General features: G+C 43.3%; 1 protein-coding gene across 2 annotated transcripts in view; it reads left to right on the forward strand.

Annotated features, from left to right (window-relative positions):
• The first annotated feature begins 663 nt into the window (after positions 1-663).
• LOC146867160 (polyunsaturated fatty acid 5-lipoxygenase-like) overlaps positions 664-23,929 on the forward strand; it is an 854,256-nt gene continuing 830,990 nt past the window's right edge. Inside the window, exon 1 of one of the 2 annotated variants that reach the window (XM_085603708.1) lies at positions 664-1,232. In XM_085603708.1, coding sequence (XP_085459834.1) covers positions 1,083-1,232 — 150 coding nt within the window. In that variant the 5' untranslated portion in view covers positions 664-1,082. The remainder of the gene's footprint in view (positions 1,233-23,929) is intronic. The other variant, XM_085603710.1, reaches the window with a different exon arrangement.

A 23,929-nucleotide genomic window follows, 5' to 3' on the forward strand; every position in this document is an offset into this window, starting at 1 on the left:
AAATGGTGCCTGGCACGCGCCGACGATTCGTTTTGAAAATCCAAGCATGCTCCTCTGTTGTCTGTTTCAAGCGGCTTTTGATGCTCTGAAGTATGTGGATTGTTTTGGTTTACAGAACCAACTGCTAGTCAAACACAAGTCTTGGCAGGCAGCCCAGCGTTTTCTAAATTCTTCTGCTAGTCCCCAGCCAGCGGAAAATAGCTTCCGAACAATTCCCTGCTAGGCACGACCAGAAAGAGCTCATACATCTTGAGAAAAGTAGTGCCTTGTTGAAATGTCACGGAAAACTTGTAAAGAGATGTGATTCTTTCTGTAACTGATCTTTAAAACAGATTTACATGTGTGCCATCAGCTGTACCGACCCAGACCACGACACTATAGCATATAACTGCTCCAATAATGACCAACACGTTCAACACCAACCACCGTTGAAGAAAGACAACAGTTTTTTCGTATATTATTGAAAAAGTACTATCAATAATCATTAACAGAAGAAGAACATGTGTAGACCTAGTTGGAAGTGCAGCAGGGGCCCCCTTTGGCACTGTGCAGGGGTGGCTGCCACCTGGTATTACAGCTCCTGGCTGGCTCCCAAGTTTGCTAAGCCCCCCCCCCCCCCCCCACACACACACACACGCTTCATGTACTTTGCAGGGGGGGGGGGGGGGCAAATTTCGTTACAACACTGGCTCTGGTGTGTGCAGCGGACATGGGTACCCCGTCCACTGGCTAGATACTAAAATAGAGCCATAATTTTGGTGCACGAACCCTTAACTCCTCCGGGCCTTGGCGCCACTGCTCCTGCTGCAATATTGCGAGCCACCCGTAACCCCGCTGAGCAGCGTACAGCCAAAAAGGAAACGCACTTTCTTTTGTCGTTATCGGTGCCAGTATCCAACCCATGTGGAGCTGCTCGCTGCTGGACACACCCCCGCTCGCTCCACGTGCCCTCCCCTATTCTGCATCTGGTGTTGTCAGATTTGGAGTGTGAAGCGGGTCTTTGGAAAAGTTTCTGGAGGTAGAGAAGCTGTAATTTATTTTCGGAACAGAGTGCACCGACGGTTTATTTGAGTGATTTCAGAATGGGCTCCTACACGGTGACCGTGGCCACAGGGAGCCAGTGGCTTGCAGGCACGGACAACAGTGTTTATCTAACTCTGGTTGGATCCCAGGGAAGCAGTGAGAAGCGTCTCCTCGACAAGCCCCTGCACATTGACTTTGAAAGGGGAGCGGTAAGTTTGTAACTTTTGTAAAGACTGTCGCATTCTCACAGCAGGATCACTTTCAAGCACCGTTTATTGTAACCTTCAGCCACTGACGTGAAAGATGTGTTTGCTAATACTGCTAGGTAGCAGAAACGTTTCCTAGTTATTTAAATACAAGATGACAGCAGTTTCGAAGAAGGAGCTATTTAACACCGTTGGTACTGTGCACAGTCCGAACCGCATTAGTGTTAAAAGGCTGCTTGTGGTCTGAGGAAAAAAGACCTCTCTCGTTGTTGTCAGAGCTCGCGTCATCAGATCCTAAAACATACACTGAAGGGTCTTTCGGGTCGGTCCCCTTCAGCTAGCGGTTCCATTTTGTCAGATCCCTTCAGCCATTGTATGTAGAAAGTGTGATTCACATTCAGGATCTGGCCAGAGGAGTATTTTGGCCGCTCCTTCAGCTGTTGACAATATATTGGGTGTGTCAGTCAGTTACCTAGAGAGCAGTGCTTTAAATGAGAATAAATAAGTGCAGGTACTCAGTACCGGCGAGTACCGGCCCATTTAAAGCACTGCTAGAGAGCACATCTGCATGAACAGTTAAGAGACGAGTCGAGCCTGCGCGCTGCAGCGCAGGTGCATTTGTTTTCCTGTAATAGTTTCCTTCTTCTGGTTATGCCACCTTAATGGGATCAACACCTAAATGTGTATTCCTCCAAATTGTTATTTAAGCTCCTGAAAGTGTTTACAGGTGCCTAGTAATTCTACACCAAGGGTGCTAATACACCTTACTGTGACTTTTGCACCTAGACCTGATTTTACTCTTCAATGTGATAACCAATTGTTTAATAATTTTTTAACAATATTTGTCTATTTATGATCTTATGCTTGTACTTGTATATATTTTACTGTACTTTTATGGTCTTGTTACCGAAATAAAGTTATCAATGAAATGATACCTCATTGCTACTTACTTTTTACCAAGGGTGAATTTGCACCTTATATTTATTGACCACCTAAATGTGATTTGTGCGTCTACATGTTGTTCACACACATGCAGGTGTTACACTAAAATCCTTTGGGGTTTAACACGCCCATTTACCTCCTACTCTTAGGAGGTAGAACATGTATTCAAACGCTTCTGTCTGAGGCAGGGGTGGAAGGGCGCAGGTAGGGAGAGCGGAGGAGCGAAGCAGAAGATAAATCCTAGCAGGGAGGAACATCATGCCAGAGAAAAATGCCTGGGTGGAGAGGTGGATAAGGCTTACCATATGTTGCAGCCAAAACCTTATCCAATTTTACCAGCTGCAATTACCGTCCCATAAAATCAGATCCAGCGTTTCCTCAACCCGGCTAAACAGGTGCGGCAACAGTGGGCCAGTTGTGTTCAGGCGAAGCGGTATCCCACCTGGTGATGCCACTCCATCTTACTCATAATCAGGTTCATCGATGTGATTAGTGCTTCCAAAAGCTTTTCCAGGCATGCTGATGTTGCACCAAGTGGTGTTATGCATCTCATTGACCTGGCAACCAAATGTGACATCATACTGAGGCACACTTTGTGTACATCTAAAACATGGATGGGATGCTACAATCCTGCTGGCTTTGCAACAAGGGTGTATTTGAAGTTTAATGTGTCTGTGCATCTAATGTCATTTTTGCTCTTACATGTGCTTTTGGACCCAAATATGTCTCAGTTCTGTTGACAATGCATTAAAGGTGATTTTGCTCTTAAATGGATTTTTTGCTCCTAAATGTGATTTGCACTCCTAAAAGTGTTTCCATACTCCTTCTGATGTTCCACCAAGACTGATTTTGCACCTAAATACATTTTGCTTCTAAATAGTCATATCGCAGTGCTGCTTACTTTGCACCTAAATGTGATTTTACTAGGCCTGGGTGGAATTACAGTTACCATGGAGTAATTGTAGTAATTTCGATAATTCTTCATTACTCTATGATGCAGAATTACTGATAATAATGAGATTACTCCTACTCGCTTAATTAAGAGTAATTTGGGGGGAAACAATCCAAACCGCCACAGCACATATAGCGACAGTGAGCAGCTGTTTGCACTCGCTGTTTGCATTCTGCTGCATTTAGTGCTATTTCTTAGCACAAATACATCCTCGCGTCCATTTTGGATGCAAGGGTGTATTTTGCAGTAAGAAAATAGTGTTAAATGCTGGGAGTAAATTGGTGAAAAATCCTACCCCAAGAACACAGCACTATTTCTTGGCACAAAATGCATTCTCATACTCATTTTTGGACACAAGGGGGCATTTTGCGCAAAGAAAATGTCACTAAATGCTGGAAGTAAGGTGGGAAAATATCTTAACCCAAGAGCATGTTTACTGAATGTAAACGGCTGCTCATGCTCGCTATTCGTGTTCTGTTGCATTTAGGGCTATTTCTTAGTGCAAAATGCGTTCTCATCCCTATTTTGCACTAGAGGGGGTATTTTTGCGCTAAATGCAGAATTACTCTTCTCACATAATAATGCATTATCTTGTGGAATTCATGAGTTATACATGTGATTATGCTCCACTGAAAATGTGATTTATGTTTCTAATAGTTTGTATAGTCTTGCTGATGTTTCTCCAGTGACGATTTGGAAACCTAGTGATCTGTCACCCAAATGTGATAATGTGACAAAGCACAACTTTTACAGCTAATGTTAATTCTTACTACCACATTTTTTTTCTGTATTATGTGAACCACAAAAACGAACAAAAACACTCGGAAATGGAACTGTCCCAAAAAAATGTATACAATAATGCAATTTCAAATTTTCATGATCAGCCAATATCAATCTGCCCCCAGCATCACCTGGATTTGCTGAAATTAACCCCCAGCCAACGCCATTTGGTGTTTGGATGCATAAGCCTTGTTCGTATATCTCCACCATCCAGAAATAAAAAGGACAATATTACTTTTAAAAATCTTCCTACTAAAACACAAAAAAAAAAACAAGGCAATACAAATGTAGGTCTTCTGTTGCATGGCCAAGCAGGAGGCTATGTTGATTCATTTATGCACCAGATCAGTGAATGTCACCATCTTAATCATGCAGACATCTAGGTGTGGACATGTCGCAAACACACATTTTGTCTGCCTTATCTGAGTGGCATTTGGAGCATTTCTCTACCTTTTACTCCATTTAGATATTTTAAATTATTTTAGACAGAAATCATGTCTTCTGATATTCTTGAGCATTGTGGGTGTTATTAGAGAGACTGTCTTCTGAAGTAAGCTGGCTACTTGGTTGAAATCAATATACGTAGAAGGTCACTGTGAATATTCTCATGTCCATCATACTAATTTGTGAGGTTTTGTAGCCAGTAAGCAAGAGTAAAAATTCAAAGTAGATGAGATTTTAACTTTCATTTTAATGTACTAATGTACACTTTCCAAAGATCCTTAAAAATAAAGCAACCTCTTCAAAGTGCATTCTAAACTGAAGACATTTAAAAATACAATTATGTATTCCAAATTCTCGTTGAATCTGATCCAAAACCTTAAAGCATTGATAATAAAAACAAGTTTTTTTGTATTTCTAAATCTTTTTTTTGTTCTAAACATTTTATTGGTATTTTTAGTAAAGAGGAACAGTACAAAAAAGAAAAATGAATAAAAACATGAATGATTCAAGCGAATTCAACTGTTGAGACATGAATGCAAATGAAATATATAGGAGCATAGTCATCAGACAAAACAGAGCTTGTGGTGTTTGAAAATAGACAGAGGATTATTAAGTCAGTTTGGGAAGATGATTTGTAGATGAGTGTATGATCTTAAGAAGGTGAATACAATTTAGAAGGATCAGCAATGATTGACACGTGTGAGGTGTTAAAGTTGTGGGTGGTTCTTGTGAAATGCCCCTGAATAATGTATATGTAACATTTATGTCATAATAAATGTAAGCAGAATCGAAGGTTAAAGAAGGGGAGGGATAGAGGAGGGGAAAGTGAGTCATGAAAGGGAGTCCTGTGAGACAGTGAAGAAATTATTACACATTAAATGCAATCAGGGATTGAGGTCAAATTGTAAGGATTGGTAGGTTTCCCATTATGTGGCTAGATTGCGAATGAAGAGGATCTAACGTTTCCCATATGCGATACGAGATTATAGGATGACCTTTATTAAGGGAGTGAGTTATTTGTGTGCTCCTCAGGTAGGTAACTGAAGCCCAACTGGTATGATATGATATATTGTTGCTGGATTTCTAATTGATCAGCATTACTTTGATAGCAATAGTGCGTAGAAAGTCAAATAAGGTGAGGTCCCGTGCTCTCCGTGCCACTGGAGTCAAGCTATCCTGGCTGATGAGGGGTGAAACCCCAAAACCGGTCCTAGGATGTTTGGTTCCAGTCCAGGGAGGACCTGTCCTCGCAGTTCGGGCTGTACTGTTCCCATTGGGTGCAGGGTCAAGACTGATTTGCATATGGCTGGGTTCAAACTGGAATGGCATGGGGAACCAAAAAATGATGGAATTAGGCCCAGATCTCTGTACTGGGGGGAATGTATGACATTGTTCTGCATTCTGTCCATCAATTGTTCTTTTTGCATCCTCTGGTAGCTTGGCACATAGCGGGCAGACTTAACTTAGGAGGCAATGTATAAAGTATTTGTGAAGTAGGTATCCAACAATTAGAGAGAAAGTGTTACAAAAACAAGGGATACGCCCATTCCCCTTGAGATAAATGCTATAAACAAAAGAAGGAGTATAGCCTGAAGAAATCAACGATGAAATCAGCGAGATGCGACGAGTGTGAAAAAAGGAAAAAAGTATTCGTTTTTTTAAAAAAGACCACTCACTCACCAACCTAGTTGGTGACATTCTTCATCATAGAGGTCCCACCCTGTGGTAAATATTTCTCCTTTACCGGGACTGAATTTGATACAGGAACATAATAAAATAGCTCAATGAAATGAGAGGCAGAATCCGTGATATTAGAGTTTCAGAATGGGCTTTATTCCAATAAGCGATTATAATCGGATGCTTCAAGTTCCATCACCACGGGAGTTCAGGAAGTGAAGTACATACTTTATTGACAAGCAGTAACTTTTATAATACATACATCATAATGAAGTGAATACAGTAGGCGTAACAATTGATAAGGACATTGACGTTTTGGTGTGCGTAGCCGAAAATGGGTGTAATAATGAGTAAAAAGGAACATGATTGGCTATGATGTAATACATAGGTGGATCTATAAGATAATACTTGGCATTGATGCGCGCGCAGCAGTCTGACGTATAATTGACGTATAACTAGGGGGTGACGAGGACTTGACATTTAGCTCTACGTGTGGAGACAAGAAGTCTGGGGGGTCAAGTCAACCTAATCCCAAATCATATCTACATCCTATGTTTAAAGAACTATGTTATCCACAAAAGAAGGACTCTCGGACAGAATCTATTCTATACTGACTGTGCGTGCGTGTACAAGCGTCTAGGTGTCTACGCTGAATGCGAGGGGGTAGGAATATTCCATGGTAACAGGGCTATGAATTACTTGCATGAGGACAGAGAAGATGGGCCTTTTTGCTTGGTAACTGGAAGAATGTTTACTTAAGCTACTAGGCAGGAATGCATCGGCTGAGGGGGAAGCAGATAATTCGAAGGTGAAATACAGTTCTTGGCAGAGAATAGGCTGATGTCAGGCTTCATGAGCCGCGCAGAGAATGAGACAAAGTTCATGGTCACGGATGCAGGCTTGAACTGGAGCTTTCAGAGACAGAAGGCAAAAGGAGTTCGATGACAGAATCAGGGCCTACTTGCCTGAACTGTAAAATGGCATAAGTGAACCATATAAAGCCGGTGGCCTTTCATATTTAGGAATGGAATATCCAGCCCATTTATGGCGGATCTGACAGAGGACATGTTGACGATGGACGCACATGTGTTTGCGTCATTATTACTGGAACTGGAGGGAGCATACATGTACTTGCGACATGCACATAGAACCGTTGGGGTCCAAGATAGGGGACATAACTGACCAGAAAAATCCATATTTCCACATTCCCTCCTTGTCCCCTTCTTGCCCTTCACGAGATATCAATCTTCATCAATCCATTTATCTGTTCATATAGCATCATTTGTTCTTCTTTCTTCTTCCGGGATCTTGAATGAAAATCTTGATGTGGAATGCACGATGTGGCACACAGACCACAAATTGCTGGTCCACATTGCAGACATAGACAGCAACTGAATAGTATGAGAAGGCTTATACCTAGGAAGGATAGAACTCTCCATCCCCAGGCTGATACCGTATTCCAAAACCAACTGGACCAAGTCCAAGTGCCTGGGTTCTGGTGTATCTGGCTTACTATCTTATGAAGGCGAGTGATGGCTTTATATACGGATGGCGAATTTTCTGGTATGAATACGCAGCAACTTGATCCGATGACCCTACAAGCTCCGCCCCTATCAGCCAGGATGACGTCAAGGACAAGACGATTTTGAAGCACAACAATCCGCATAGCAGACTGTTCTTCTGTTAAATTGCCTAAGGCGGAAATAGTTTCATTCACTACTGCTTCAAGGGTTCTAGTTAATCTACGTATTAGCTTACTATTAGTAACAGTACCTATATAGGGAAAGATGCCTTTATTGAAATCTACATACTTGTCCCATGCCGTCTCAGTGTAATCGATAATGGGGAGATCTCTCCGTTCTCTATTGTGTACTAAATGAATATTTCTGTAATAATCAGGAGGAGCTAGGAAAACAGGTGGCAAAAGGAATGCTATGTAGCAGGTACCATCCCAATCTAGAGGTAGACGCATATATGCAGTCTGACCACATATAAAGTAGGAGTGGCGAGAAGTTCTGAATGAAGATTTGCCTTGATCACTGAATTCTACTGTAGTAGTGCATTTACTATGGCCCATATGTATAGAACCAACCTTTCTTACACACAATTCACCCTTTGCTGGGAATACTGACATGGTGGGTAAGACTAGCTCAACTTCGGATACGACATTTAGAATCATGAGATTAGGTGTAAAATTACCTAATCCATATACTTCATTTTCTAGATCAGTTCCTGTTCTTTTGGGGCGACCCTCCTTGTCAGGGTAGCAGACTTTGAGTAAAACTAGGTTCAGGTTTCCCCATATCCAATGGTCTTGGTAAACTGCTGTGTCTGAGTCTATGGAATTAATTAAACTGAACCATGCTCCACAGGAGCCATTATGTGTAAATGGGTGCGGAAAGAATGGCAGGACTCCTTCATAATTCTGATAGGGAGGGAGTCGGCCACACACCCAACAATTGGTGGCGTTACTAGTCTGATGGGAATGGTGTAACATACTAATGAAAGTGTTATTGCGCAGCGCAAGTCTATAAGACAATTCATGCGGAGGTAAGTCACTAAAAGAATGTTCAGCAGCAACATTATAAACATGTCTAGAAATAGGGTAATATATGTGCAACAACATACTTGTAATAGTTATTAAAAGACTCAATAAAAACAAGATTAATAATGTCACTATGCAGTGGCTACGCAGTGATTTACAATACGCCTGTCGTTTCAACATTTTTCCGGTATTTCCTCTACTTAGGTCCAGGGGATACATGTCAGAGACAATTCAACCGCTTCACCTTGGAGAGGACTTAAACAATCAAATTGCTCGACTTGGTGGGCCTAAGCTTTAGTTTGTAAAGTTCGCTTTCCGTTTTTTCCACCAAAGGAAGTTTTGAATCAGTCTGTGAGGGAGTGCAGGGCACAGTGTCTATATCTGAAGGTAGTCCATGAAATTTTTTTATGTGACTTGAATGAATCCAACCCTTGCGGCCCTCGATCTTCACGGCTGTTCTTGTGGTCAACAGGACCAACTTGGGTGCTTTCCACCTGGGCTCCAGTTGATTTTTTCTGTCGAAATTTCTCACAAAGACAAGATTACCCGGAACAACGTCATGGGGTTTCGCCTCAGTGTTGTCGGGAAAGGCTGCAGCTACCTGTGAACGAGAAGATTGTAGTGCAGACATCAAGGAAGCCAAGTAATCTGTCAGCATATTACAGTCAATATCAGTTATTTTGCGTGGTATAGGCGTCCCCCACATATTCGGTGGTCTACCGAAGATCACCTCATACGGGGATAGCCCTGTTCTAGAGTGTGCTACCATTCTCATGTAAAAGAGTGCAACTGGTAATGCTACTATCCAGTCGACACCTTTCTCTCTGCATATTTTGGACAGTCTGATTTTCAGTGTCTGGTTATGTCTTTCTACGAGACCTGCTGCCTCGGGATGTCGGACACAGTGGAATTTCCACTGATAACCTAACAGAAGTGAAACGTGTTTCATTAATTCGGATGAGAACGGCTGGCCGTTATCTGAGTAGACAACACGTGGTAAACCGTATCGTGGGAAGAATTCTCGAACCAACTGTTTGGCAGTAGTCGGGGCAGTGTAATCTGAAACTGGGTACGCCTCTGTCCAACGGGACAGAGCGCAGACAACCACGAGAACATATTTGAATCCTCGACATCGTTCCATCTGGATATAATCCATCTGTAGGACTTCAAAAGGGTGATCAGGAGGCTGAAATCCACCCTGTTCTACGGGAACACTTTTTCCCGGGTTGAACTGGCAACAGATCATACAGGTACGGACCTTTTGTTTGGCTGCTGCTCGTAAATGCTTATTAAACCAAATGTGTTGAATGCTATCTAGCATAGCTTTTTCTCCTAGATGTGCTGGACTATGTATAGTGTTGATTACGACTTGGACCATTGAATCAGGGAGGAACCACACAGACCTTTCCTTCATCATCCATCCCTGGTCCGTTTGGATCCCTCCTAATTCAATCCATTTCTTTATTTCGTCTGGTGTAGCATGTGTCTGTATGTCAATTACGTCAAGAGTAGGATCTTTAACTGTCATACTATGTGTCGGTGTCGGGACTATTGTCTTTGTCATATCGGGGGTTTGAATTTGAGCAGTCAGTTTAGCTGTTCTGTCGGCTAGATCATTGCCTTGGGAAATGGTATCAGTAACTTTTGTATGGGCTTTACATTTCATAATTGATATTGCAGTGGGTAGATGTATTGCATCTAATAATGCATGAATGAGGGGTCCGTGCTGAATGTGGGCACCGTGGGAAGTTAAATAACCTCTCTCTCGCCACAGCACGCCGAAGTCATGTACAACTCCGAATGCATAACGTGAATCAGTGTATATGTTGACTTTTTTATCCGTGGCTTGAATACAGGCTTGTGTCAGAGCGATGAGCTCTGCGGCTTGAGCTGACAAAGTATTTATACGATTAGTTTCAATAACTTCAGTATCGGTTGTGACTGCATAAGCGGCTACTAACTCTCCTGTACTTGTTCTCATGCATGAACCATCGACATAAAATGTCAAGTCTGGTTCTGACAATGGAACATCGGTCAAGTCTTGTCTGGGTTTTGTCGTTACAGTAATGACTTCAATACAGTCATGGATTAGTGGGTCTGTTCCGATTACTGGCAAAAGTGTGGCAGGATTCAATGTGTTACAGCGTCTTATTTCTATATGCGGCTGAAACAGTGTCAGTTCATACCCTGTAAGTCGTGCTACGGTCAAGTGTTGTGTTTGTGTTCTATTTACAAGAACCTCTACTGCATGTGGTACTTGAACTGTCAATGGATGTCCTAACACTATGGCATCGCTTTGTCTGATTGCTAAAGCTGTCGCTGCTACTGATTTCAGGCACGCAGGCAAAGCCTGAGCTACTGGATCTAATGTACTAGAAAAATAAGCACATGGTTTGTGTGCTCCTGCTTGTTCCTGTGTGAGTACTGACAAGGCAGTACCTTCGCGTTCTGTAACAAAGAGTGTAAACTGTTTTCTGTAACATGGTGTTGCTAAAACTGGTGCTTGACATAAAGCTTTCTTTAGGCTTTCAAAAGCTTGTGTATGTTCCTGAGTCCAAGGGAGAATAGTCGATGTGGCTGCCTCCTGGGTTGTCAACTGAATGAGTGGTTTTGCTAGGAATGCATATTGCGGGATCCACTGTCTACAATATGAAGTGAGGCCTATGAAAGCCCGCACCTCCTTTTGTGTCTTAGGTGTTGGCATGTTAACTATCAACTGAATGCGGTCGGGTGTAAGCTGCCTTCCCTCCTTGTCCAGCGAGTGTCCAAGATAAACAACTCGCTGGACACAGAATTGCAGCTTAGAAGGGGAAACCTTGTGTCCTTTTTCGGCTAGAAATTGTAAAACTGTCAGTGACGCTTTTTCACATTCAGCTTCGCTTCTTGCGGTGATCAGCAGATCATCGACGTATTGAAACAGAGCCGTGTTAACTGGCATGTGGATACTGTCAAGTTCTCGTTTCAATGCTTGGCTATAGATGCTGGGGCTTTCTGTAAATCCTTGAGGTGCGCGTGAGAATTTAAAGCTACGTCCATTTAAACTAAATCCGAACAAATATTGGCTTTCCGGATCTATTGGGACGCTGAAAAAGGCATTCTTGAGATCGATTACAGTGAAGAATGTCGCTTCGGAATCAATAGCTGTCAGTAATGACGAGATATCTGGGACCACAGGGAATTGTGGCACAATACATTTGTTTAACACGCGCAGGTCAATAACCAATCGATATACTGGCGGGGCCTTCGGATCTGTTCGTTTAAGAATCGGTATTATCGGTGAATTACATATATTGGAGTCTGTTTCCACAACTACTCCTTGGGCAATGAGCTCGTCAATGATTTGTAGTAAAGCCACTACAGCATCTGGTGGTAACTTGTATTGTCGCATTCGTGGTAGCACCACTCCTGCCTTTAGTGTGACTCGATATGGTGTAATATTCATGCAACCAACATCAGTAGGGCCTTGTGCCCATAGACGTGTAGGTAAAGTCTGTAGTCGGGGATCCATGTCTCTAGATACATAGTGACCTTTAAAATCACGTAAAAACAATCTTACTCCTTCCGGAGAACAACATATTATAGCTCCTAGGGCTTTTAACGTTTTTATTCCTAATAGATTTTCTGGACATGATTTAGTAAGCAGTAAATCTGTAGTTCGGGTCAGAGGTCCTATCGTGAGTGGCAGAGTCTGTGACACTTCATTAACAATAGGTTTGCCTGAAAAACCAAGGGAAATATTTTGTGAGCCTGAGAGGGGTGCCCCTGGAACTTCACTACGTTTTATAGTTGTTCGACTTGCCCCTGTATCGAGTAAAAATTTTCTATCTTGACCTAATAATTTACTATGTACATAAGGTCCTTCTTGATCCACAGGAATCTCGATAAGGGGTAGGTCAACTTCCCTCTCTAGGCTAGTTCATGCGTAACGCTGATACTCGGGATATTCATACTGTGCGGTCTGATACATTTGCCGTGTTGTTGTTTGTGTGGCAGCAACAGGTAATGGGGGTGCAGCTGGTACAAACTGTATTGGCTGTTGTGCGGCTGGCATTGCCTGGACATGCTGTATAGCTCCTTGTTCATTCTGGTCTTGTCTCAGTGGCCGTGATCTTTCTTGTGTTTTACCTATGGCGATATTATGTTTTAGAACTGGACAATCGTGTACGTAATGGCCTGGTTTTTTACAATAATTGCATGTCCCTTTTACAGGTCCTGCTGAATCGGAATGTGTCATACCCTTTTTATGTCCTTCGGCTGGGACTGTCTGGGAAACTAGCATTTTCATTTTTGTGTCTTTCATGCGTCTGTGTTCATGTTCTTGTTCCTCTTTAATTCTATTGTGGTGGTACTGTAACATTTGTAACATTTGTGTTGGAGTGTTACCTTGCCAGGTACTCTCGAATTTTAATACTCTATTCTTTACTGGAGGCAGAGCATTTTCTACTAATTTTGTTACAAACAGATGTGGGTATGATTCGCTACTTGCTTTTATGCCACTATTTATACCAAAACATTTTTCGAAACGGGCATAGTAATCACTAGTGTCTTCATCTTGCTTCTGTTTACAGGCTGAAATTGTACCCCAATCTTCCTTTTTCGTAGTTAATAATCGTGGCAGTACCTGTACTAGTAGTCCTGGTAATGCCTTAGTTTTGTCCCCAAGCCCCGAACCTGGACCTCGGGCCCTTTCTTCTGCTTCTAATGCTGACCATTCTATCTTTTGATCACCTACCTCCCACTCTTTTTCTTTGAGTTTCTCATAAATGCCAGCAGGCATCAACACCTTTAATATTGTCATAATGTCGGGGTAGGTATACTCTCCCATGAGTAACATGTCTTTAATTTCTCGGTGAAACCCCGCTGGGTCTTTGTCATGACTGGGTACTACTTTCTTCATTTCTAATAATTCTATTTTCGATATAGGCGTATATACAAATACGCGTTTAAACTCATTGTCCTCACCCTTTATTGGGTGCACTTCTCGTAAGGGATTCTGTCTATCTATGTGGTACGTAGTTCTTTCCTTGGCGGACAATGGAACATGTTCTGAACACACGAAAAGAATATACTGCTTTCTTGATTCTAGAATTTCTTTAATTAATTCAGTACCTGGACCTCTCCATTTATTCATAAGTAATTCAGTCAGTATGTCAGGCAAGGGACCAGGGTCCGAGTGCTGACTCTGATACAGTATAATGAGTTGTTGGATCATATAAATCCCAGCTAACCTTTGTTCATCTGGGGTAAGATTCAAAAATGCGCGTACTACTGTATCATCACTATATTTTCCGGGACTGTCCACCCAATGGACAGCTGCCCTGGCTAAATCTTGTTCATCCATAGAATCGAGGAAATGATAACCCCTTCGTTCTTGGAGTAGTTTGTCGGCGGTTTGGAACGAATGCTCGTTAGACCTTATATTAATTATAGGTATTTGAAAATTCCTGCTATTATCTGGACACGTCGGATGCATTGAGTCAGTATGATATCTAGTCTGATTCCTATTACAAGATCTTCCTCTACCTACATAGGCTATGGTGTCTGACTGTCCTGTGAGCAGTCCTGGCCCTTCTTCCTCGTTTTGTTCGAACTCGTCTGTCTCTAATCTCTCTTCGTGTAGGCGTTCTATTTCTTTACGGATCTTTCGGCACATGGCTATTATACAATTTTGTTTATCATGTCTCCCTTCTGATATATTCTGGCTCCATCTTGTAAGAATTCTCATGGCTTCCGGGTCTACCCCCGGTCGGTCTTGATTTCTGATCACACAGTTTATGAGGAAACGTAACAGTTCCCCCTGTATCTCTACTTTTTGGTATTCCATAGCTCTGTAAATACATTCTGGATCTCGCCCTGTTTGGACAAAATGATATAGATTATCTAGATGCGCAGTCATTCCTGGTAACTTTGCTAAATACACTGCGGCTCGTCTGATACGCAATGATGCTAGGGTCATTTCGTCCTCTTTTCCAGGCGCCGGGTCATATCTACAATCTATAAGAAGTTCTTTAAGCGCACGGGCACTAAGGAGTTTGGGTGTACGTGAATGCGCTGACTCTTGAAAAGTAAGCTTATTTATTCTGGGTGGTGTAGAAAAGACATTGGCAGCTCCTCCCGCGGCTCCATCTGGGGCGTCGGGTGTAAAAGGATTCGTTGAACGTGACACAGCAACTACAGGTGTGGACACAGCCATAGAAGTAGCTGTAGGAACGGATACAGAAACAGATGTGCTTGCCGAAACTTGTGACTCGATTTGTTGCCGTAGGGATATGGGTACTGGATCTTGGCGTTGAACCTCCCTGGTAGGTGGTCTACGTGGGGCGGAATTGGCATATTCGGGAGCTGCGTCATCTAAATAAGAGGAAAGAAAAACATCTTCTGCGGTTCTAGGATGCCCCTTAGGATGTACCTTTATTGGGAACAATGGGGTTGGCAAGTCTTTTGGCGTTTCCGGAGTAGCCTTAGGTAATCCTTCGGCCAGAAGGGGATACATACCATTCATAAGGGTATTTCTTTGTCTGTCTACTTGTTCTGATTTTACTCGGATACCTTCCTCAATTAATAGATTTTCTCGAACTTTAGTGGAATTCTCTTTACTCTTTTCTTCCTGTCTACGTGCTTTTTCTGTTCGTCTATGTGATTCTTTACGCCATAATTCAACGGCGTCTTTCTGTGACTGTCTGACTTTCCTTTTCCATAACTCTTCCTCGACTTTCATGATGCACTCTGCATCCCAGGTCCCCGCTGTGGGCCACCTCTGACTTTCTGGTAATCCCTTGGTATAGTCTACCCATAGATCAAGAAATAATATGGCGTCTAATCCATGTTTATGATACATAAAATGCCCTGGGGTGTCCCTAGGAGGGATAGGGACGGCCTCTTCGAGAACCCCTTTTCTGGTAGTGATCTGTCTTAATTTCGAAAAGAGCGGCATATTGAGAACTGACCTTATACTTGATTTTGACCTGATACTTGAATTTGAACAGACTTAATACAATAAACACGATAATGAACAGTCATTCATACCACGATATACTTAAACACTTTAAACATTTAACATTAAACCTTTAACTGGAACAACAATGATGATCGTCTGCATGACTAATCACCAAGCTTAATTCTCGACAATAACTAGACAATAACTAGACACTTCGGAATACTTGATATACTGCTAAACAGTACAGATACACTGCTAAAACAGTGCAGACCGGATTTGTGTACCCAAACCCGTCTTGACCGGCACAACCTATGTGCACGTCAGAAAATGCCTCCCCAGTAATGGTACTCACCGGGTAGCTTCGGAAACGGAAGGCCTCAGTAACTTGAACTTGACTTGGATTTGGACTGGACTCAACTCGATTCGTCGGACACTGGGCTTGACGTCGGACTGGTGGGTCTCTGTATACCTCGGATCTTGCTCTCTCAGCTAGGCTCTGGTCGGGATACTTCGCACTTCTCACCGCCTCGTCTGGGTGTTGATTGCAGTCTCAGTCGCCCCCGCTTGACCGGAGGGAGATACAGGAAATCCTGCTGGTACGCGTTATTGTCCGTCCAGCTGTGGCAGGAGACCGGGCCTGCAACGCACCGCCGGCGCGTGAGATGAGAAAGAGTCCCTGTTCGGGCGCCATCATGTGGTAAATATTTCTCCTTTACCGGGACTGAATTTGATACAGGAACATAATAAAATAGCTCAATGAAATGAGAGGCAGAATCCGTGATATTAGAGTTTCAGAATGGGCTTTATTCCAATAAGCGATTATAATCGGATGCTTCAAGTTCCATCACCACGGGAGTTCAGGAAGTGAAGTACATACTTTATTGACAAGCAGTAACTTTTATAATACATACATCATAATGAAGTGAATACAGTAGGCGTAACAATTGATAAGGACATTGACGTTTTGGTGTGCGTAGCCGAAAATGGGTGTAATAATGAGTAAAAAGGAACATGATTGGCTATGATGTAATACATAGGTGGATCTATAAGATAATACTTGGCATTGATGCGCGCGCAGCAGTCTGACGTATAATTGACGTATAACTAGGGGGTGACGAGGACTTGACATTTAGCTCTACGTCAACCTAATCCCAAATCATATCTACATCCTATGTTTAAAGAACTATGTTATCCACAAAAGAAGGACTCTCGGACAGAATCTATTCTATACTGACTGTGCGTGCGTGTACAAGCGTCTAGGTGTCTACGCTGAATGCGAGGGGGTAGGAATATTCCATGGTAACAGGGCTATGAATTACTTGCATGAGGACAGAGAAGATGGGCCTTTTTGCTTGGTAACTGGAAGAATGTTTACTTAAGCTACTAGGCAGGAATGCATCGGCTGAGGGGGAAGCAGATAATTCGAAGGTGAAATACAGTTCTTGGCAGAGAATAGGCTGATGTCAGGCTTCATGAGCCGCGCAGAGAATGAGACAAAGTTCATGGTCACGGATGCAGGCTTGAACTGGAGCTTTCAGAGACAGAAGGCAAAAGGAGTTCGATGACAGAATCAGGGCCTACTTGCCTGAACTGTAAAATGGCATAAGTGAACCATATAAAGCCGGTGGCCTTTCATATTTAGGAATGGAATATCCAGCCCATTTATGGCGGATCTGACAGAGGACATGTTGACGATGGACGCACATGTGTTTGCGTCATTATTACTGGAACTGGAGGGAGCATACATGTACTTGCGACATGCACATAGAACCGTTGGGGTCCAAGATAGGGGACATAACTGACCAGAAAAATCCATATTTCCACAACCCGAGTAACTGAATGTTACCCGGGAGTGCTTCAACACCTGATTTACTGTGGAGCAGGTTATTCGCAACGATAGTGCAGGTGAGTGAAAAAGTGAGTTTAAAAATGTCTTTATTGTACTCCCTAAATTTTAATATGGAGCAATAAGACAAAACAATTCTTCAGATTGTCCAGAGCTAGATTTTCTTCCTTACTCGTGTTGTAGAAGGGTTGCCTTGCCTCCATTTTCTCAATGTCGTTAAAGACAGCTTGCTCAAATGTTAACACCTCCACAGGAATAGTATGTGGTGGAGGTATAAATGTGGATTTTTAACGTAAGCCTGTCTCACATTGATCTTGGGTTTGTTCTTTTTCGCCTTGTTTCTTGAAAAATTCTTTAAGCTTTCATTTCTGAAAGAAACCAGCCAGTTCACAATGGAGATTGAATTTATCCAATCTAGTAGTTGGAACGAAGCCTAATCCTTTGTTTAAGACCTTCTCTTCCATCGTAGAGAGCAGTTGGGAGGCCAGGTTGGTGACTAGACTCTGCTGTTGCTTGTCCTCGCCTGTGGCTCCCGTGTTTTGCTCCTCGTGTTGTTCCCCACCGGGTTCTCCTCTTCCCAGTGTACCTGGTTCTGCCCCTTTCTTCTGCCTCTTCCCCTTCTGCCCCTGCCTAAAAAAGGCAGCCTGAATGTATTCTGTGGGAACAGAGGTTGTGGAAATGGTGGTTGCCACCCATACATTGGATATTGTTGGTGTGGATTGTAGGGGCCCTGAAACCCACTCATCATTGGAACCTGGTAATTTGGCCATGTGTTTTAATGCACTAACTGTCTGTTGTGCATGGCGTGTGTGGGACACTGTACGTACCACGTGTAAAAGTTCACAACAAAGATACGAATGAGATGTTCTGATCATCACACAGTAATAACTTGAACTATGTGTGACTGTCTATTTATTTTTCAGATTGTTTCCCTTTCACAGAAGGCTGAGAGGTGACCTTAATATTGTTGTCCTTTTACAGAAGGCTGAGAGGGTACCATTCTGTTAGTACAAGGCATGGTTCATGAGTGACCCAGAGACGTGGTGCACCTTAGTGTGTGCATACCGCTCGGGTTGTTGCATACGTCCTGAAGAAAACCTAGAAATATCACCCACAGGTTGAAACATATAGACCACCACGATCACTGTTGTTATGTAGATACTTCAGGTCATTTAAGCCTACTTTGGTATCACACACTGGTTTTAATTTTGTCTTATTGCTCCATATTAAAATTTAGGGAGTACAATAAAGACATTTTTAAACTCACTTTTTCACTCACCTGCACTATTGTTGCGAATAACCTGCTCCACTGTAAATCAGGTGTTGAAGCACACCCGGGTAACATTCGCTTACTCGGGTGAGACCCCTATGTAGAAGCATGTCACCAACTAGGTTGGTGAGTGAGGGGTCTTTTTAAAAAAAGGAATACTTTTTTCCTTTTTTCACTCTCGTCGCATCTCGCTGATTTCATCGTTGATTTCTTCGGGGTATACTCCTATTGTTTATAGCATAAAGTATTTGTGCAACACTTAGTACAGTAAAACAGGGAAAAACACCACAGAAAATAATCCACACCAGGTTAGAACAATAGAGCTTAATTTGAGAACAAAACCCAGTGCCCCCCAGGGCCCAAAACATCAAAAATCTACTAAGTAGTCCCGGAGTTATTAATTTTTTTTTACGAATACCTTGAATAATAGTGCTTAGAGCCATAAAGCGCCAACTGGGGCTATCTGGTTGCACTAGAGCGGGTCAAATCTGAAAAGACAAGCCCCCGCAGTAGAGCACGGATCAGATACAGAAGCCACGCAGGCCCTGCTGAAACAATACCTTAACAGATCAAAAGCATTGATGTTGAGGAGCTGCTGTGAGGAGTGGAGGAGGCGCTACATCATCATTGATCGGAAGAATTGTAGGAGATGCATGGGTTCTGAGTCACACAGTTGGGTTCTGCTTCATCGTCGGGCCCAGGACAATGCATGCAATGCGTCCTCGTTGAGCCGCGCTGTCGACGCTGTGGAGTCCTCAAAGCGGCGATGCTTCGGTGTCAAATGCGTCAGTTTTGACTGGCGTAAAGCACGCGATACGTGGAATTTGCAGGACAACAGCCAAGAAACCCAGGTCCAAGGGCCCTGGACTAGATTGGCACCACTTGGCAGCACAGGACTCAAGGTTGACAGAGTCCAGAGACTGTTACAGGGTTGAAGGAAGTATTTGATGGTCCTGAGACTTCAGAACACGAGGTATGCCAGCAAGCCCTTGTAGTCACTTGATTCTGGGAATGTAGAGATTCAGGTCAAGTCCTTCTCACCACCAGTCAAGGCGCAGCAGGGCATGCATATTTAATGTACTGAAGATGATCCACGCATTGCTCACTTGGATTGAAACGCCGTCGACACCCTAAAACGTCTCATACATTAACTGTGATGTTACCATTTACTATTTAGAGGCGTTCCTTGCGATTTGTTTACCTAATTATTGTATTTTTTCTTGAAAACAAACCGTGAGCATTGCCTGAGCCTCCCTTAAATGTTCCCCAAACTGTATGTCTCTATGTTTCTGTAGTAGGATGCAGGCTTGTGTCCCACTCTCAGTATCTTCGTTTGTATATATCTTAAAGAATTTTTGATAAAATAAATATTGAACCTCTGTCCGGCTAGACAAGTTTAACCAATACAGTACTGATTGGGTCTGTATTCACTGTTGTTTGCTTATCCCTAATTTCCTAGGGACCACTGTTGTGTAAAATAACTTTCTAAAAGTAGCATTTTCAGGCTTACAAATTAAAATCCGACCTAACTTTAAATTGTGAGTCCAGGGACACTGAACTCGAAATTTCTATTATGTCCCAATTGGAAATTACACTTATAAAATGGTAATCTCACTTCTAACCTATGGGCAAGATAGGCCTTGCAGTAGTGAAAAACAAATTTAAGAGTTTTTCACTACCTGGACATGTAAAACTTAAAAGTACATGTTCAACTTTTTTTTTTTTTTAATTCTTTTTATTAACAAAAGTGGAACAAAACGGTCACTTTCACATTTCAGAGCAGTAGAAATACAATGGTACAGCCATCAATCGATTGGCGGATATGCAACGCAATATATATAAGAGAGTAAAAGAGAGCAGGTTCTCATTCATAATTTCATTGGGACAACAGTGATTCAAGGGGCGGGGAGATTGGGGGCTCACAGATATGGCCTCGGTAGGCGTTCCAGGGAGACCATATCGACGCCCAACTCTTGGGGCAACCTCTCGAGACATAGACTGTCTTTTCCTGCAGCATGCACCAGTCCATGTCATTTTTCCATACTCATGTTCAACTTTTTAAATACACTGCGCCCTGCCCTTGGAGCTGTCTAGGATTTACCTTAGGGGTGACTTATATGTATTAAAAAGGAAGGTTTGGGCCTGGCAAGTTTGTTAAATTGGAGGTCGAAATGGCAGTTTAAACTGCACACACAGGCTCAGCAATGGCAGGCCTGAGACATGATTTAAAGGGCTACTAAAGTGGTTTGCATAACCAGTGCTGCAGGCCCACCATCAGCAAAACAGAAGGTCAGAGGGCAAAAAGTCTGGGGAAACCATGCCAGAATGTCTGGTCTAACACGTGTTCCTCCTAGCTGAAAGTGGGGAGAGCTATCCAACCTCTTAGGAGTTCTCTTCACTAAGGTGGAAAAACCTGGAGAGACCATCAGCATTTGCGTGGCATGTTCCAGGACAGTGTTCTACCGTAAACTTCATTCCCTGTACAAAGATGGACCACCTTAACAGTTTGGGATTCTCGCCCCTCATCTGCATTCACCATCTGAGGGGCCTGAGGTGTGTCTGAACCCAGATGTCAGTGCCAAACATATATGGCCTTAACTTCTATAGACCAGTTAGTTCTTCAGCCCAGACCACAGCACAGGCTTACCTATCAGTTGTGCTCCACCTCTGTTTCCTGGAAAGTAGCCTCCTGCTGATGAAGGCTACAGATTGATCCAAGCCCTCTTCATGTAGCTGTAAGAGAATGGCCCCCACACCATGCTCTGAGGCATCTGTTGAGACAATAAATTCCTGGGACAAGTCAGAGGCATTGAGCACAGGTGACGTGCACATGGCCTCCTTCAGGGCAACAAAGACTTTCTGGCATGCCTCCGTCCAGCTCACCTGACGCGGCTGGTTCCTGGAAGTCAGCTCTGTCAAGGGGGCAACAATGGTGCCAAACCCCTTGACAAATCCCCAGTAGTAACCAGTGATGCCTATAAAGGTTCTCACCTCTGTCTGGGTCTTAAGCGTTCCCAAGCCAGAATTGTCTCAATCTCGGCTTGAAGGGGCTGCACCTCGCCCCCTCCCACTTGGTGACCCAAGTAGACCACAGATCTCTGCCCTGTCTGGCACTTATTGGCCTTGATAACCAGGCCTGTTCTCTGCAGAGCCTAAAGCACTTCCTTGAGGTGACACAGGCAGTCCTCCTGGCTGGATATGAGGACCACAATGTCATTTAAATAGGCAGCATTGAAGTTCTCCAACATAGCAAAGACCTGGTTGTCCAGCATTTGAAAGGGGGCAGGGGCATGCTTCAACTCGAAGGGCATGACCCGGAACTGGAAGTGCCCTTCTGGTGTGGAGAACGCAGACCTTTCTTTTGCTTCCTCGGTCAAGGCAATCTGCCAGTACCCAGACATTAGCTCAAATGTGCTGAAGAACTTGGCAGCTCCAAGCCGATCTCAGACCTCTCAAAGTGGGGCTTCAGGTGATTCACATGTAGGACCTTCAAAGGGATCCTAGGAGTTTTGAGGTCCACCAAGTTAATGTTAATGGAAAGTATTTATATAAATCGGTCGCTTGCCCAAAAGGGCTTCTTGGCTCTGAGTGAACAGAAAGCAAGTAAAACAACGAGACAGTTAACATGTAGATAAAAGATATATTTTTAGCTCCTTTCTAAAAGCCAGAAGTTTAGGCAGGGCTTTGAAATATAGAGGAAGCTCATTCCATGCTTTAGATGCTCCAAGCACGAAACATCTGCGTCCCCAATTATCATATCTAAATCTGTAAACTGTCAGCAATTTGGCCAACGCAGAGCGCAGAGACCGACTTGGTAAGTACCAAGTGAAATTCCTCCTCAGATGAGGATATATGTGATGCCTTTCAGACCTTTTTTCAAAGCATCTATTGTGAGGACAAAAGGGTGGTGAACTCTAGTGTCCAGAGCAGGCTCGAGGACATCTCCCTTCCCTCCCTTAACCCTGAACAGCAGCAACAGTTAGACTGGGAAATTACCCAAGCGGAGGTCAGGGAAGCCATATCGTCCTGTAAGAATGGGAAAGCTGCAGGTCCCGACGGGCTCCAAGCGGAAATCTATCGAGCAGTGAGTGGCAAGATTGTCCCGACCCTGACATTGCTCTTTAACCAGATCCTACAAGAGGGGTTAGCGCTCCCTGCTTCGTGGAATGACGCCACAATTATCTTGATTTTGAAACTTGGGAAAGTCCCTTCCTGCTGTGGGTCATATAGGCCAATTTCGCTTTTGAATGCGGATTATAAAATCTTCGCTTCAATCTTGGCAGCTAGGTTGGGACGTGTGGCAGGTGATATTCTCCATCTAGACCAGAAGGGCTTTGTCAGGGGACGACAGTTATCAGATCTTACTTACGATCTTATAGGGGCCATCGATGTGGCATCTGTGTACTCCCTTCCTTTAACAGCAATGACCCTAGACGCCACTAAAGCGGTTGATAGGGTGAACTGGAAATATTTGACCGAAGTCCTGGGGAAATTCAATTTAGGGCCAAGATTCATTCGATCGGTGCTGCTGATTTATCAGAATCCAACGGCCAGACTTTTTGTGAATGGGAACACCATGGAGCCCTTTAAAATTTCAAGGGGAACAAGACAGGGTTGCCCACTCTCCCCTCTCCTTTTTGATTTGTACATGGCGCCCTTCGCTCAATGGCTCAGGGACGACCTTAATATTCAGCCATTTAAATTTGGAGAGTGGGAGAGGAAGGTTGCTTTGTATGCTGACGATATTTTAATCATGTCAGCCAATTTGTTAACAGCTTTCCCCTCAGTGATAAGTCAGGCACAGGACTTCGGTCTGGTCTCAGGATATGAGATCAATGCTGCTAAAACTGAAATTATTACATGGAATCTCGAGGTGACACAGCACCAGCACCAGTATCAGATCAGCCCTAAAATGAGATACTTAGGGATTAACGTAGTTCAGGACATCACTAAGATTGCCGAGACCAATTTAGCTGTGGTGGCCAAGGAGTGTCAGAGGTTGCTGAAATCTTGGGCCCTGCTTCCATTATCCATCTTAGGCAGGGTCAACCTAGTTAAGATGTCAATACTCCCCAAGGTCACCTTTCTTTTTAACTGCATCCCCTTACACTTTGAAAAATCTGCGATTGATAAGCTCCAGCGAGACATAAACTAATTTGTCTGGGCATACAAATCACCAAGAATAGCCTGGAAAAAGTTGAGGCGGAAGAGAGAGAAGGGTGGCCTCGCCTTGCCGGATTTTCAGTTCTCTGCTTGGGCTTTCCAACTTACCCATTCACGTATGTTGTTGAAAATGCCGGTTAACAC

This window comes from Triturus cristatus, chromosome 1_2 (assembly GCF_964204655.1).
Source record: "Triturus cristatus chromosome 1_2, aTriCri1.1, whole genome shotgun sequence".
NCBI lineage: Eukaryota > Metazoa > Chordata > Amphibia > Caudata > Salamandridae > Triturus > Triturus cristatus.